The sequence below is a fragment of the Asparagus officinalis genome, chromosome 5 (genome assembly GCF_001876935.1).
Source record: "Asparagus officinalis chromosome 5, Aspof.V1, whole genome shotgun sequence".
In the NCBI taxonomy this organism is placed as follows: Eukaryota; Viridiplantae; Streptophyta; class Magnoliopsida; order Asparagales; family Asparagaceae; genus Asparagus; species Asparagus officinalis.
Window position 1 is genome coordinate 128,736,023 of NC_033798.1, and position 18,104 is coordinate 128,754,126.

General features: G+C 45.9%; 1 protein-coding gene across 2 annotated transcripts in view; it reads right to left on the reverse strand.

Moving 5' to 3' along the window:
- Positions 151-18,104, reverse strand: part of LOC109841298 (putative clathrin assembly protein At5g35200) — a 35,745-nt gene continuing 17,791 nt past the window's right edge. For both annotated transcript variants that reach the window (XM_020410224.1, XM_020410223.1), the window contains 4 exons: positions 1,831-2,010; positions 1,540-1,615; positions 1,337-1,449; positions 151-788 (listed from right to left, as the gene is read on the reverse strand). In XM_020410224.1, coding sequence (XP_020265813.1) covers positions 459-788; positions 1,337-1,449; positions 1,540-1,615; positions 1,831-2,010 — 699 coding nt within the window. In that variant the 3' untranslated portion in view covers positions 151-458. The remainder of the gene's footprint in view (positions 789-1,336; positions 1,450-1,539; positions 1,616-1,830; positions 2,011-18,104) is intronic.

Genomic DNA, 18,104 nt, shown 5'->3' on the forward strand with positions numbered 1-18,104 from the left:
AATTGGCGTCTTCACGTTTTATATGACATGTTATATGAAATGATCCGAGGTATAAAATGAAGCATTGTGAGATAGTTGGTAAGCACAAAGGAAGGAATGATGATATACCTATCAGTATCCCATGATCTTTATTGTTTTATGCGATCGGGATGAAAATTACTTAGCAGCAAAGTTCTATTGTATTCTACTTCGAATCCAGAGGAATGATGATTTACATAGTTGTTCAGTTTTTTTTTTACTGCAGATATGCAAATAAGAACGCCAACGGAATGGTTCAGCCACGCTAATCAAAGATTACAGCATAATAGGGCCATCAATATAATAGAAACCTATAACCGACCCAACTGAAAAAATTATATGCAAGGAAGCGGAAACGATGACAACCCATAAGCTAACCTCCCACCCTAAATATCTACACCTCTGAGAATCTGAACTGTACCCAATAACGCAAAATCGCCCTACATTAAGCCATTGTATGGATTCTGATGTGGGTAAGAAGAAATGTCAGCAGGACCAAAAGGGTTCCCAAAAGGATTGGTGTTCTCCTGGCCCAGAGATTGCTGCTGCTGCCGCCGCTGCCCTTGCATCGTTACTGCTTGTTGTTGACCCATGGTTGCCATTTGAACGTTGGCTGGTGCTGCTATGCCATTGGATGCGTAAAAAGGATCTCGGGAAAATTGAGAAACATGGAAAGGGTTTGGAGCCACCTGGCCCAAATGGTAGTTTGCTCTTCTTGAGATTGCGTCATTGTAGAGGCTGTCCAATGTCGCCTTGTCCAAACCCCCAGCCTGAAAACAGTAATGAAGACCAATGTTGGATCTAAAATTCAGAAGAAAACTTTTTTCATCAGAACGTGGAATTTGACCTACAACTTTCAAGCAGCCAGGCCATGAACGTGACACTGTCATTAGGTCTTATCTTGAACTAATGAGGTGAGTGCAGGTGACAATCTCGACTTGTTCGACTTTTGACTCATAAGTTGCATACATGCGCGAAATGTTTTTGAGTTTGTTGATCTACGACTTAACCATCAGCCTAGTTTGAACTGGCTAATGTTATGAGAAGCCCAGAAAGAGGGTCAAAACAGAGCTTAGAGCCCCAAAAGCAGGCAAAAAGAAGGGGTTCGAGCCTCTAAATCTGTCCAGGGACTTAGGAATACAGCTTTAGGCAAGGGAAGTCTTCACTGGAGTGCTTCTGCTAAAGCTTTCATGAGGATTTCCACAAAATTAACCTGGGTGAAACCAGTTCATATTCTTTTCCTGAGCCGACAGAGGCCTGTCATAATAACGCACTCTGCCTGTTTTGACATGCAACTATAGCATACAAAAAGCCTCACCAGTTTGCTCTCTCCAATAGCACTTCTATTGGAAGTTGACGCAGTGACTAAAGCAAGTTCCCACCCAGTAGTTTCACCCATAAGATCGGCACTTGTACTATCTAATGGATCACCTGCGAAAAAAATGAAAGATCGGAGAAATTAAAGAAATAACAATTCAATCTAGACAATTATTTTGTGAAATAAAAATAATGGTGGATTACTGCTCGGAACTACGGCAAGAGCTAAGGTGTTATTCTCTTCTAGCTCTGCAGCTCCCTGGCTGGCGTCATCCAAACCCTGCAAGTACAACACCACAAGTACAACTGTGAGGGAACTTGACATCATATTCAAAACTTTTGGGATTTCTGTTTCTTCCCTGTAACTCAGCATTCTCCAAATTCTCAGTAAATAATATAAGCAACCCTCAAGCTTGGACCCTCACCAGAAGATCAGGAACCTCTGTTTGTGCTCTCAGTAAATAATATAAGCAACCCTCAAGCTTGGACCCTCACCAGAAGATCAGGAACCTCTGTTTGTGCTGGAACTGAAGCTTTGGGAGTCTCAGCTGCAATTTGTTCTGGGGATACTGAAACAGCAGCTATTGCCTCTTGCTTGTCATCATTAGAGTCCACTTTCTTATGCTCGATACCCATAAAGGATTTAGGAGCAGGTAGTCTTTTATTAGCATCCACCTGACAATAATTACATGCCACATGCCTATTAGAGTAATTAAAAAAAATTGAGATCCTCAAAACTAAAACAGATGCCAAAATTAGTATTTGCAAGAAGGCCAATAAGAGTCATAAATGTTGCTGGTATGATATAATTTGAAGTATCATATTGTTGTGTACCATTACATATTTTTGGAAGAATCTGAGTTCAGTTCAGTTGCAGGAAGGTCCATCCGAATCACAAAACATCTTCACGACTTCACTTACACACAAAAGAATCTCGTACCAAAAAGAACTGGTGTAGAATATTGATTAAGAGGACGAACAAATCTACCGATATAATATAAAGTTATTGTCAAAGGACTTTGCCCCTGCACCACAACTTCGTTATAATTTGATATTCTAACATATGCCCCAGCAGGTCGAGGGTGCTTTTCTTTTAAATCCACTTAGAGATTTCCTGTTTCATTTTAAAGGAACTTGGCAGGGTCCTTTAACAACATGTTAGAATATAAAATTCAGTTTTAAAAGATTAACTTGGCAGTATCATTTTCTTTTAAATCCGCTTAGAAATTTGTGTCAAACAAGGTTTGAACCTGGATTGCTATGATACATGGCAAAGGATCAGGATTGATGGGTTATAACTTTATAGTCTAACAACTATAACATTCAAAATTCACCGACTTTTTGACATGCATTAGTACCTATAAGAACAGGGGGTTCAGTTTATAAAGGTAAATAAGACATACATAAGAGGAACGATTTTATATTTATGGTCTAATTTTGGAAGAATTGAAGATTAATGTAGGCGGTCTAAAAATCACAATAGATAGCTTATCCAAACAAGCTCCGACAACGGAGGTCACAATCAGACGACTTCCCAATCACTGTATCCGCAACTCCACAATCGCCACAAACACGACATACACTTCTGAGATGATTGATCTTGATGGCTGTGACAACAGCATGGCTAATATCATAGCAACTATTAGAGATGCTGATGAGCAGTGGGACGATTTCAGAAATAAAAGGTTGGACTCAGTTGGTGAGTTGCTTGGTAGAGAGCTGTGGGCGAATATTCATCTTTAAGACACTATGGATGTTGATTCCCGTCTAGCTCCTACAACGAAAGCTACAATCAAATAGTTTTCGGCTCGGTGAACGAAAGTTGCGAATGGAGGGCTTTTCACATAGATCGAGAAGAGTTACAATTCAACGACACTTCTGACGATTGATGAAAATTCTATGCAGCAGTCTTCACAATCTACAGTGAAAGTTACAACCTGACGGCTTTTACACCCCACAACAACTAAAACTAGGATTATTGAACAACGGTCCTTGCAACGCTCTACAGAAGAAGTTACAAGTCAAATGGCTCCTTCTGAAACGCGGACGTCATCCCCGCGTCACCAATTTGAAAACAACAGCGACCCTCGCGTCGACAATGCACAAGCCAAACGTGAGCGACCCTCGCGTTCAATGGTGTTCAGCTAACACCCAACTTCGCGTCTCAATTCCACAAGCCAAACGTGAGCGACCCTCGCGTTCAATGGTGTTCAACCAACAGCGACCCTCGCGTCACCAAGTCACAAGCCAAACGTGAGCGACCCTCGCGTTCAATGGTGTTCAACCAACAGCGACCCTCGCGTCGTCAATGCACAAGCCAAACGTGAGCGACCCTCGCGTTCAATGGTGTTCAGCTAACACCCAACTTCGCGTCTCAATTCAAAGAACACGAAGTTGAGTTCTAAACGCCAGAATGGGCGTTTGACTTATTCAAGGAATCAAAATCACATTTTCTTTATTATCTTCTTTGCAATTTTGCCTACATACAAAAGATGGCGACTCTGCTGGGGACTAGCTTTTCCGACGATGAAGTGGTGGCTCAGTCCGACGTCCACCTCATGGCAACGACTGTAGAAACTCTCGTCGTAGAGTTTGATCAAGCGAAATACGAGAAAGCCCTATCCTCTGGATCGCTTAGCCCTAAGACTAAGCATGGTGTCCGCAAGATCTCCAAGGAGATCAATTCTGTTGTTGAAGAGCCGAAAAAAGCCCTCTCCTTCGGCCAGGAACTCAAACTGGCTCTGATGGCGGAAGATCCCACCTCCGTATTAGCAAGACGTGCTTCAGGCCACAAACGGCCTCTGGAGGAGACGAGTCCTGTAAACGTCAATGACGTTGCTGCAAAGGCGTTGAAACAGGCCAAGAAGAGAGACGAGTCCTGTAAACGTCAATGACGTTGCTGCAAAGGCTTTGAAACAAGCCAAGAAGAACGCCGCTCGCCGACGGAGAAGATCCATCCGACGAGCACACTTACGAGAAAGCCGATTGTTGGCCCAACGCGAAGATCGCGTTTCTAAAGATCCAACCGAACCTGGCGTCCCCAAAGAAGAGCGCTCACTGCGTGGCAATGAGCCCAACTATGAGCCTAGGCTGATACAGCTCAAACGCGACCCTGAGTGGCGCGTTGTTCATTCAAAACGCAGCCCTCAGAATGGAGCTGCCAAAACCAAACGCGACCCTCATAGGCGCGTTCCAATTGAACATGACTCTCAGGAGTCTGTTTCACAAATTAAACGCGACCCTCAGGTGCGCGTTCAAACGAAGCATGACTCTCAGGAGTCTGTTTCACCAACTAAACGCGACCCTCAGGTGCGCGTTCAAACGAAGCATGACTCTCAGGAGTCTGTTTCACCAACCAAACGCGACCCTCAGGGGCGCGTTCAACCAAAACTTGACCCTCAGAGGTCAGGTTCATCATTTAAACGCAGGCCTCGGCCTGGTGTTTACAACTCTCAACGCGACCCTCGCGTTATTTCTCAGGAACGCGATCTTCAAGAGGTCCGTCAGGTTCAGAAAAGTCAGCGTGGCTTTAAAATTCACGTTCGACAAGAACCAATCTCACCTACCCAAGGGCAGGGGGTTCCAACTCCACCTCCAAGTCCGGGGAAAGTTTCCTCCCAAGTTCCTGATCTGCGGGAATTATTGTCAAGAGGAAAATCAACAGTGCAAGCAGCTCACTCATGTCAATGTGAGAGGCTCATCTCTGCAGTCCTGTCAGAATGCCCTTGTTGTGCATCCACACCTCGGCAGTCCGTATTCGACAGGTTGACAAACGTTGTTAGGCCTGCCAAACGACAACGCCGCAACAAAAAGAAGACAGTTGAAGCGGAATACCCTCAGGTCACTATCAACATGATCGGCCGAGGGAAAGCCTTGCCTACTGATTCCGATGAGTCACAAGAGAGTCATCACTCGACTGTCAGAGAAATTTGTGACCAGTTCGAAGGAGTATATCAGAATACTCGGACTCGAACAGGAGCTATTCGCCCGGTTGACTATCAAAAGTTAGCCAAAGGCATTACAACAAGTGAAGAACATTCAGCAATAGCTGAATCTCAATCGTCAAGCTCTGTTGGAGCACGCGAGGTCTCCGCTTACATGTCAGGGAATCACGAAGACATCGCCAAAAGAGTGGACGAACATCATGTCATGCTCCAGGCGCAACAAGAGACACTTCTCCAATTAAAGGATATGCTGGCTCAGCTTCTTGCTGAAAAAGGCCACAAACCTGAGTCTTCCCGGAGAACAACTTCAAAGGGAAAACAAAAACTGCATGAATATTCAGACCGTGAGACTCACAACCTGGGATCCTCTTCCGAGGGTGAGAGGGAGATCGAGAAAGAACTGCACCCTCAATCTACTAAGGTGGATGAGCTGGAAGCTCGCCTTAACGCAATCGCCAACAGAAGCGAGCTCCGCGAGGAAGGGGTAGTGCGACCTTACCCTGCTGAGTGGGATACAGCTCCCTACCCACCGAAGTTTAAGGCCCCTACCTTACAACCGTTCGATGGTACAGGATCGCCAAATCAGCACATTTACTACTTCAAGTCCCAAACTGGGGATGTAGTAGCAAACGACGCCATCCTGACCAGGCTGTTCATCGGTACCCTTAAGGGTGTCGCCTTCGAATGGTTCATGAAATTGCCTGCCGGATCTATTCAGAAATGGGTAGACCTGGAAAGGCTATTCTTGGCCAGATTCTTTGAGGACGACACGGAGGTCTCGGTCCCAACTCTTCTTGCCACTAAGCAAAGGAAAGGAGAGTCCATCAAAACCTATGTGGAGAGATTCCGCAGCATGGCATTGCGATGCCCCTCAGGTATGAGGTAGCAAATGACGCCATCCTGACCAGGCTATTCATCGGTACCCTTAAGGGTGTCGCTTTCGAATGGTTCATGAAGCTGCCTGCTGGATCTATCCAAAAATGGGTAGATCTGGAAAGGCTCTTCTTGGCTAGGTTCTTCGAAGACGACACGGAGGTCTCAGTCCCAACTCTTCTTGCCACTAAGCAAAGGAAAGGAGAGTCCATCAAAACCTATGTGGAGAGATTCCGCAGCATGGCATTGCGATGCCCCTCAGGTATGACCCAATCAACTCTGGTTGAAACTTGCAGGCACAACCTGCAGACCCAGCTCCTTGCTCAAACAGAATGTCGCTAATGTCGCTCCTGGAGACAACTAGTCTCACAAGGAGAACAAGCTGAAGAAATAGTGGCGCGGGTCAAAGCCGAAGAAGTACCACAACCCAAGCCGCAGCAGCAACAGCAACGCAACCAGAACAACGCCCAGCGGTCTAAGGGAATGGAGACCTTGGCGGCCGACTACACGCGAGTACCACTGCCGAATAAGCAAGGCAAGGCGCCAAATCAGCAAAGAGCGCCCAAGCAGTATTCGTTCAAAGAGGAGCACGTGGATACATTATTCCAGTTGCTTCGAAAGAACAACAAGCTGCAATTGCCTGAGGTCAGGAAGCCGGATGAAGCAGGGAAAGTGGATGACCCCAACTATTGTCGTTATCACAGATTCCTTGGACATCCTACCAAAAAGTACTATGTATTTAAAGACATCCTGCAGAATTTGATGAACGCTAATGTGCTCACACTGAAGCCAGAACAGAAGACCGTATCTACTAACATGATAGCGGTCCAGTTTGGTAACTTTCCCCCGGTGGTAACCGCAAACGGTGTTGTACCCATCCGCAAGGGAGAAATGCGCCTGAAGAATGCTGACCTACATAGTCAGAAGGACAGGGGGTTGGTGCTCCTCACTACCCCAAAAGGGGAAATCATGTGGGTCCACCCTGATCTGCTAGGAGATCAACAATGGACGAACACCCCGTCCAAAAAGAAGGGAGGCAAGGCTAAGTCTTCCAACATGATTAGCCCCTCCATTACTGAAGATGATGACCACCTCAAGCCTCTTACTGATTCAGAAGAGGAGAGGATTGTTCTAGCAGCATACCCAGAAGGCAATCCTGGCACTCGGTCAGGAAAAGCTTACCTGAGAGACTATGGCCAGAACGCTCCAGAGGCCGAGGAACAGCCCCAAGACGCTGGGGGTTCTGTTCCGAAAAAGCCAGTGGACAAAAGAAAACAGAAGGAGCTCCGATTCCATAGAAATCTCCACCAGGAAACTGGAGAGTCGAGCGCTCCCTTCCAATTCAACGTCGTGGCGCAGCTGGCCAACATACCGGTCAGGATTACTTTATACGAGCTCCTAAGGTTATCCAAAACTACCAAGGAAGCTCTGATTGAAGCCCTGAAGAATACAGAGAGCTTCATCACCCAAGTCACCCCGGCTCCCGAAGCCTCTGATGATCAAACTTGTCTGCAATGTCTGCAAGCGGCGAGAAGTCTACCCTGCATATCGTTCACGCAAGAAGACATGCAGGTCAAACATGAACATGACCGACCACTGTACTACACAGGATATATCGGATCCTCCGAAATCAGTCGTGTTCAAGTTGACCCGGGCTCAGCGCTTAGCATCATACCCTACAGGGTCATGCAGGTCCTAGGGATTCCTATGCACCGACTGCACACCACCCAGACTACTATCTTCGGGTTCAATGCAAACAGTACCCGACCCCTGGGAAAGATCAAACTCAGATGCCAGATCGGAGATCTCAAGTCTGAGGTAGCATGCTACATCATAGATGCGGACACGTCCTACAACCTTTTGCTAGGACGACCATGGATACATGCAAACCGCATTGTCCCATCTACTTTGCATCAGGTTATGAAGTACGCCAATGACAAGGGCGAAGTCAGAACCTTGATCGCAGAGAAATACCCCTTCCGAGGAGTAGAAAACTTCCACACCGACTCCGTCTTCTATTTGGAATCCCAAGAGAAAGAAGATGTAGATAGAGGTAATGAAGCAGACATCGAGCCAGATCTTGAGGAAGATTGTCCTTGGGAATTAAACTTTGATGTAATGGATCAGGGTGAGAGTAATAATGATGTACCGAGTGGGGGCGAGTGGTGCATTAATGAAGATTTCATTTTAGCGTACTTGTCTGATGTCTCTCTTAACAATAAACAAATAGAGAACGATTCTAGTGCAGGTACCAACCCATGGCACGTACTGTGCACCGAGGCGTCACTCACCTTACCAATCCAGTCATCTTTCGCTTCGGATGAAGAAGTGGAGGACGCACAGAAGGCTTTCTTCAAAGTCCCATCCAAAAGGAGAGGGCAGAAGCCGATCTGTTTTGGTAAAGTCAAACCCGAACAACTCAAACGAGCAAGTTCGGAGGAAGACGACGGAGTTCCCCAATTCCATTACCATGAACCCAATTCTAAATACTTAATGAAACGAATGGGGTATAATTTTAATGAGAAACAGGGCCTGAACTTCGGGAAGGGAAGACGAACACCGATCCGGATGTCTCTCACTCCTGAAGGAAAACCTCCGGATTATTATCAAAAAACCGGAAGGGGCGTGGGTTACGTCACACCTCCCCCCGTCTCGGAAAACGAAATCAGTAATTACTTACGTCATGATCAGTCATCCGGAATATCGTCATACGAGTCCGACGTCAGCATTGGACCCTTCTTTAAAAACTTGACTGTGAACATGGTTTCAACAAGTCATCCAGACGAAGACGCAGGGGGTGACGAGGAATTATTGGAATCGACTGATGATCCTTGGATCAAGCGTCTCAATATCCTGTGGGATATGCGTTTCGAACAACGCGAACCGCCCACTGAAGATAAAGTAATCCAGGTCAACATGGGAGATGAACATGATCCTAAGCCCATATTCATAGCTGAAGACTTGTCGTCATCCGAAAAAGAAGACCTTATATCTCTCATCCGAGAATATATAGATGTCTTCGCTTGGAACTATGAAGATATGCCCGGCCTTGACCCGAAGGTTGCCGTGCACCGTCTCAATATTGATCCGAACGCAAAACCCGTTAAACAACAACGTAGGTTTCGTCCAGAGATCATGGAATCAATTGAGTCAGAAGTTAAAAAGCTTATAGACTCAGGTTTTGTTAGGGAAGAACAACATCCTGACTGGGTGGCCAACATTGTTCCAGTTCCCAAGAAGAATGATAAAGTCCGGATATGCATCGATTTCCGCGATCTTAATGCCGCCTGTCCAAAGGACGAATTCCCACTTCCTATCACGGATGTTATGATCGACAACACCTGCGGGTATGAACGGATGTCTTTCATGGACGGATTCTCTGGGTACAATCAGATCAAGATGCACCCGGACGACGAAAAACACACTGCTTTTAGAACACCACTGGGGGTGTATTGCTACACAGTGATGCCCTTCGGCTTGAAAAATGCAGGTGCAACTTATCAACGTGCAATGAACACGATCTTTCACGAACACTTACGAAGAGTGCTACGTTGATGATATAGCAGTAAAGAGCCAATGTAAAGATGATCATCTTGCAGATCTGAAGACAATGTTCGAAATCATGCGAGCACATCAGCTGAAGATGAATCCGACAAAATCATTTCTCGGAGTTTCAAGTGGAAAATTCCTGGGATTTATTGTTACATCCAAAGGAATCTCTCTTGACCCGGAAAAAGTGCGTGCCATCCAAGACATGCCACCTCCGAAGAATCTCAAAGAGCTCAGAGGTTTGCAGGGCAGACTGGCCTACATTCGAAGATTCATCTCAAATCTGTCAGGACGCTGCCAACCTTTCTCTAAGCTTATGAAGAAAGGAATATCCTTTGTTTGGGATGCGGAATGTCAAAGAGCATTCGAGGAGATTAAGAAATATCTTACTCAACCGCCAGTTCTCGTGGCCCCGATATCAGGAAAACCATTCCTGTTATATGTGAGGGCCATGGATCATTCTCTCGGTGCTTTGTTGGCCCAAAACAATGACCAAGGTCAGGAGCAAGCCATCTATTACCTAAGCAGGACTATGATGGGAGCCGAACACCGATCCGGTCGAAAAAGAATGTCTCGCTTTGGTATTCGCAATTCAAAAGATGCGACATTACCTAGTTGGACAGACAATTCACGTCATCTCCAAAGTAAATCCTTTGAGAGTACTGATGACGAAACCATCATCTCTGAATTGCCGGCTTGCAAAATGGGCCATTCTCTTGTCACAGTACGACATGCAGTTCATGCCCCAAAAGGCGGTCAAGGGTCAAGCACTGGCAGACTTCTTAGCCGATCATCCAGTATCGGGAACGTCTAAATTGTATGAGGAATTACCTGACGAGGTTGCTGAAGCTTGCGCTACCCAAGAAGCTACGCAAGTGTGGAAATTATTCTTCGACGGTGCATCCAGAGCAAATCCTCATGGAGCGATCACCGCGGGAGTAGGAGTAGTGCTAATCTCTCCAAACGGCCATGTAATCCCAAGGGGATTTTCCTTAATCGACCCCTGCACCAACAACGTAGCCGAGTATAACGCTCTGCTATTAGGTATGCAATTTGCTGAAGAACTTGGTATTCAGCATCTTGAAGCTTACGGTGACTCTCAACTCATCGTTAATCAAGTTCGAGGAGAATATGAAGCACGTCATGAGGATTTGATCCCGTATTACTTTGCAGTGCTAGAGCAGGCTCAAAAGTTCGAGGGCTTCTTTATCGAATACGTGCCACGAGCTCAGAATGCTTACGCAGATGCTCTAGCCTCCTTGGCAACCTCATTAGCGTTGCCACCGAAGACTGAAACAACGATTCCAGTCGCGGGACGGAAATTATACTTTTCTAAAATTCCTACAGAAGAAAACCTAGACGAGACACCGTCAGAAGAAGTCTGTACAACTTCTATGGAGTTTGAATCCAGGGATTGGCGATTCCCGTACATCGACTATGCCGTATATGGAATTCTACCCGATGATCCTAAGGAAGCGGCCTCTATCAAACGAAAGGCCCTCCGATTCTATTACGACGCAGTCTCTCAAGTCCTGTATCGTAAATCGCATGATGGAGTTTTGCTTCGATGTCTCTCCCGGAAAGAAGCAAAAGAGGCCCTCAAGGAAGCTCACGGCGGAATGTGCGGAGCTCATCAGCCTGGAGCTAAGTTAGGAGATCGCCTCCGACGCATCGGCTATTTTTGGCCGAAAATGTTTTCAGACGCGGTTGACTATGCTAAACGTTGTCACGCGTGCCAAATTCATGGGGATTTCATCCACCAGGCGCCAGGAAATTTACACCCCACATCAGCGACTTGGCCATTCGAAATGTGGGGTATGGATATCGTCGGACCGATTTCCCCTCCGACATCCAAGGGACACCGGTTCATTCTAGCCGTGACCGATTATTTCTCCAAATGGGCGGAGGCAATCCCGTTGAAAGAAGTCAAGACTTCAAACGTGATCAAGTTTATCAAACATCACGTCATCTATCGCTTTGGAGTCCCAAGACGAATAGTTCACGACAACGGGACACAATTCGTCAGCTTTGGGTTCCAGAGATTCTGTGACAGATTCAGAATCCAAAGTGTTGCATCTACGGCTTATTATCCGCCAGCAAATGGTCTTGCAGAAGCCTTCAATAAAACCATAGTGAAGCTTCTCAAAAAGTTTGTTTCTAAAAGCCGGCGCGATTGGGATGAAAGACTGGGTGAATGTCTTTGGGCTTACCGTACTACAGTAAGGACCTCCACAAGAGCTACGCCATTCTCTTTGGTATATGGCTGCGAGGCGGTACTACCATTGGAAATTCAGATTCCTTCTCTGAGAGTCGCTATCACAACGGGACTAACAGAAGAAGAAAAGCATCAACGACGTCTGCAAGAACTTGAAGCCTTAGACGACAAGCGACTTCAAGCTCAACAACAAATAGAGTTGTATCAAGCCCGTATTTCCAAAGCCTACAACAAAAAGGTTAAGGAACGGATCTTCAAGAAAGGCGATCTAGTGTTGGCCAACAGACGACCCATGGTGATGACACACAAAACCAAAGGGAAGTTCAATCCTAAATGGGAAGGGCCCTTCGTAATAGAATCAGTCTATTCGAACGGAGCATACCGCCTCATCAATCAAGAAGGAGACAGGCTCATGATGCCAATTAATGGGAAGTTTCTCAAGAGATACTTCCCGTAAATCATGTAGCCCCCTAAACCCCAACCAAATCAGGCTGGGGGTTGCCTATTCATAGTGTAATTCTATCTTGTATTTCGTCATGTTAACACTACACCTCTGACGATTGTAATTTGATGGAATTATTCTGAATAAATGATAAAGGGAATTTCGATAACATTTGCATTATTTTCTATTGTCTTGAACCAGATTTCAATAAAAAGAGACGATAAAGAGCAAAAGTGATATCATTTTCATTCGATGTGGTTAATCCAAACACAAAATGAAAAAGATACAAAATTCCTTAATCAAAAACAGGTCAAGAGCTAAACATCAGGCTTCATTAACTTGAGGGTTTTTAGCCTAGACTTGAAGGCAGAGAGTTTCTCCCGGTGAGCCGCTCGAACTTGTTCCTCGATCTCCTTTCTGAGTTCTGCTTCAATAGGAAGAGTAGCAACAATGTCCTTACGAGTCTGCTCAGCTGCGTGGAGTGTACGGCAAAATTTCGTATAAATTTGGCCACTTTTATGCTCAAGCTCTTTTCTGACATCCTCGTAGTGGGCCAATTGAGCTTTCTTCTGGTCCAACTCGGCCTCTAATCGAGCGATAGTCTCTTCAATATCACGAATATCAGAAGCAACACGTTTGATTTTAGCATATGCTTTAGAGTGTCGCTTCCTTAAAGTTGATATACGGGCTATTTTATCAGATAGTTCCTTGCGAAGATTCCCTGGGTGATGCGCTCTCGAGATTATCGCCAAGGAAAGAGCCGGCTCCACTTCAGAATCTAAATTGGCGCGCTGTAACTCCCTGAAAGCTGTCAATTCTGCCATCAAAAGAGTGATCCCACCCTGGCAGTGCTCAGTCCAGGATGCATCCCCTTTGGCCTTGATGTCGTCCAAACATTGGCTCAAGATGGATTTACAGTCTTCAAGAGAAGCCCCCTCAACACTGATCATACCAATAATTGTTTGCATCCAACGTTCCAGTTCATCAATTGATTTCTTCAGAGCTCCTGAGCGTGGAGGAGGAAGAGTTGGATAGATTGGATCCGTATGATCATCCTGAACACGTGTTGGAGCAACTTCAGAAGAAGGACCCTCTTCAGCCCCATCGTCTTCAGGAACTGAGGGGATCGATTGAGGCATTTCGTCCTCTCCGTCAGTAGAACGCTCAACGAGCGCAGACTTCATCGCATCCCCCATTATTTTGGCCCTCTTGGAATTCTTGGCCATGACAGGTATCCGCTTACGGATTCTCCTGTCATACTCACCTTGCTCAGCAGCAGAAAGAGCTTCCTTACCCGATCTTAAAGAACGAGGTGTAGGAACGGGCTCTTCTGCAGGGATCTCCTCAGTGGTCTTTTCTTCAGGAGAATCATCAATTGGCTTTCCCTCTTCAATTCCCGTAGGAACCTCTTCTTCAGAAGGTTCTACGGTGGACAAGTCTTTAGGAGCTTCAACGGCTCCGGTCGCTTCCTGTTCACAAGATAGGTATTCTTCCATCCCTGGTAGACGAGTACTCGCAGAACCGCTCCGTGAACGATACAATTCCCGAATCTCGTTTATACATGAAGTATAAACGTCATACTCCGGAATCTGAGAAGCTTCGGCAAACCACTGGCGGAAATCCATAACAGCAGAGCAGCCGGGTGATGAATGGGGTAAAGTGAATTGCGCATGGGTTCCCCCGGCAGAGAAAAAGTACCATGCGCGAGCTCCTTCGCATAAATTCCCAATCTGAGCTAACGCCGGGTTAGGATTGCCAACATAGAGTTGGTCATATCCAAACTGTCTCGCGAACCGAGAAGGCATGTAAGGCTCGATTACGCACTTCTCCCGTGAGCGATAGACCAGGTAGCCCAACCTGATCATAAGAAGCCAGCTGAAGGTACCCTCTTCCAAAGAAGACGAGCCTTCAAAAAGCAAATCCATGAAACGAGCATCCTTAACATCAGCCCCGTCAAAGTTAGGAGCACAGCAGAAAACCTGGTAATTATCCTCTCGGGATAGAAGCTGTCGAGCCCTGACTATATAAGAACTAGTCCACGTGGCCGACTCCAATCTTTGTACGAAGGGAGTATAAGCATCACCCCCTTCATGCACTCCCGTCATTAATGAAGGGCAATGCAACACGAACAAAGCCATTAAATATGTGTATGGCACTGGTACACGTGGTTGAGGAGCTTTTCCAGCTTTCTTCTTAGCGGCTTTGACTCTCGAAGCACTGAGGAGTTCTGAAGTCAACACCCTCAGGCCATTCTGAATACAGCCAACCATAGCAGTAAGGAGGCTCACAGGTCTCCCATGCGCTAGCAAAACAGCTGGGTACACTACCTCAGCTAATATTGCCTCTATCGGTCTTGACGGTACCACGCACCGCTTCAACCAAATCATGAAGAAGCCTGCAAGCAGAGCCGTGTCAGAGATAGGAACTGTGGCTTGGTAGTGAAAACTTTCAAACTCGGCACCAGCTTCAAAATCATCCTCTGCATGCTCTGTCTTATAGGTAGCACTGGAAGCTGTAATTCGAGCTTTGGCATCCTTACGAGAGATCACAGCAACCCGAGATACGGCTACATCTTTCCGGTTTAAATTCTGAAAGAGGTAGTCTGCCCACGTGGTATGCATAATGCCCCCTCCACGCATCCCAAAGACTTGGGCACATATGTGGAAGTGGCACATCAGCTCCCAGAAAGTAGCACAAATTTCCGGGTGCGCCACCTTCAGTAGAGAAAGTTCCTCGGTGGTGGGAATGAACTCCTCGTAGGGCATTTTTCCAAGCGACAGCCCCGACACTGCCTGCATCTCATGAAGAGCAAAACCTAACTCTCCAGCAGGCGTAAAGAATGTGCAGCTGTCAGGGTTATATTTCTCCAACATAGCGAAGAAATTATGAAGACTCTGCACGACTCCCTGTCGTGTAGCTAACACCGGAATTGTGAGACCCGATTGAGTGAGCGAGTCCTTAAGCTCTTCAAGAACAAAGTCAACCATACGGGTCCACCAACCTCCTTCTCCGGAACAGATCCATCCAGGAGATCTGAACGTCTGGGTAGAGAATTCACCCTGAGTTGCAAGGAATTGGCGAATAAAGATGTTCGCTGGACGTGGCATCTCCTGAACCAGCTCCTTCTTCTCAAACAAACCAGGTCTTAACCCCTTTAGTTGCCCCCCGATTTGCGCACGAGCTCGCCGACCAAATCCAAGCGACACATCCTCCTTCTCTTTTACTATGTCAAAGGTCAAGCCCCGACGGCAGCTCACATTCAGAAAGTAGGAGAGAGGGTACATCCTCTTCATGCTAGGGAGAAATAAAAAGCGATTATCAACTCTCCGCAGCAGCTTTGAGTCTTCCATACATGTGAGATGATCATTAGCTGGTATGCGATCTCCAAATATGAACGCTGGTTTAGGAAACTGGGCACGGCCAACAGGGGTCTCCAAGTCCAAGTCAGTTATCAAAATCCTGAGAGTAGAGCATTGAGGGAATTTAATCATTTCCGCTCTTTCCGAATCAGGATAAGTACACAATGGAATTTGGTTCTGAAGACTAAATATTTCATTCGCGTCAGGTCCCCCGATGTACCCAAAATGATGCTCTTGTGAAAGTGGCACGTTTGGGAGAAGTACTGCACAATCAAAAGCAGAAGTTAGCGGCGAGCTATCAACATAAAGGCATAGCCTGAAACATAAAGGGTTAAAGGCTCATATCGAAATCTCCAACGCGAAGGTCGAACCTCGCGTCAGAAGCCTCAAACGCGAAGGTCAACCTCGCGTTGAAAAACTTGAACGCGAGGGTCGAGACCCACATGGGATCCCAACCCCGCGTTTTCATTGAGTTGAAACGAGTCATCTTCCTCGTTATCAAGAACCCATCTAGGGTTTTCAGAGAACTTGCCAAGGCAAGTTATTTCGGGTGGCACTCACCACGACAGGGAAGCCCCCGCAGCAGCGGTGACGACGACGATGTCCCCGCATGAACAAGAGCGCCGCCAGCGTCCTCAGCCGACGGCACTTCGGAAGTCGCTCCGGCGACTTTCTTGGAGTTCGAACCTCTTCTCCGAGGCGCCATTGATGCAGTCGATCGGAGGAAATTCCTTTGAATGAGGGAGACGAAGACCGTCGGAGATCTCACCGGAATCAAACGAGAATTCTCGTTCTTGAAAATAGTCGAAAGTCTTGAAAGTCAAGTGACTTTTGATATGACCACTCAGGTCTATTTATAACAGCCACCAAGCTGTTAAGATGGCACAGGATTCTAGGAATGAATCCCAACCATCTTTCAAAACGCGAAGCTCACATCCGCGTTCAAGTTTCCCAAATGCAAAGCCCAAGCCAACGTCACAAGGCCTGAGCCTCGCGTTTCAAATATTAAACGCGAGGGTCACCTCAGCGTTGCAATTCTTTTAAATGAAGAATATGCACTGGTAAGCCTACTTAACAGAGTGGTAATCAAAACCTCTGTATCTCTTCAGCAGAATTCAAATTCTCATTGGGTTAATACTACACCCCAAAATCCACTTATCAATTCTCAAAAAATAGAATGATAAGTCTCCAACTCATTGTCGATTTATTGGCTCTCCTCAGCAGAGCAATAAATAACTCGTTTTCAGTGGGGTAATAAACTCCCCCAAAATCTTGATCAAATCACAAGTCTTATAACTCATCACTCCGATGATAAAACATATAGCAGTTCTCCCCTGTGAGACGCTATAATATTCTTTCCCCACAAATGTCACGTTAAAATTACACCTCTGACAAAATCAACTTATCGATTCTCGTCAATAGAACGATAAGTCCTCAAAATTGCCCTGATCGCAATATTTCTTCTGTCACGTTAAAATCACACCTCTGACAAAATCAACTTATCGATTCTCGTCAATAGAACGATAAGTCCTCAAAATTGCCCTGATCGCAATATTTCTTCTGTCACGTTAAAATCACACCTCTGACAAAAATCAACTTATCGCTTCTCGTCAATAGAACGATAAGTCTTCAAAATTGCTCCGATCGCAATATCTCTCTTGCTAAGTTAAAACTACACCTCTAGCATTTATAGACTTCTTTCAGTGTTTAAAGCAAAACATAACACAGGAAGAATTCTATTAGTCAACCCTATTATGGGAGTATTCGTCCTCAGCAGTTTGAAACTTTCTAGAGTTGTCTTAAATGATAATAAAGAGAGTTCTCTGCAACAGAACCATTGTGGAGGTATATTCTAAGTCAGGAATACATCTCAGGCATTTCTCGTGACTTGTATTTAAAATCAAAAAATGATAAATGCAAGAAACAATGAGAAGTCAATATCACTTTTTATTCAAGAACCAAAAGAAAGTGATACAAAACAAACTTTGTTCTTGTCAAAAGAACATTACAGAAACCAAACTCACTCATGCATTAAATCAAAAGAGATGAGTTGAGCCTTGAGTTCAGCTAACTCCGCCTCGTGGTTAGCTCGCACCATAGCTTCAGCCTTTGCTCGAAGTTCATCCTCGCTGGGTATGATGATGGCCGCCATTTCCTTTCTGACGTCTTCCAGAGCCTGAGCTTGTGCATGATACTCCAAAGTACTAGCTGCATTCTGGGTACTAAGGATGTTGACAATGCCTTCTTCGCGGGAGAGTTCAGCTTTCAATCGCAGGACTTCGGCTTCAGCTTCAACCAGTCTGTCCCGAAGCGAATTCATAGAAGCAGTTGAGCGTTCTAGTTCTTCTCGCTTCCGAGTGTTACGCTCACGAAGCTCTGCAATCTGA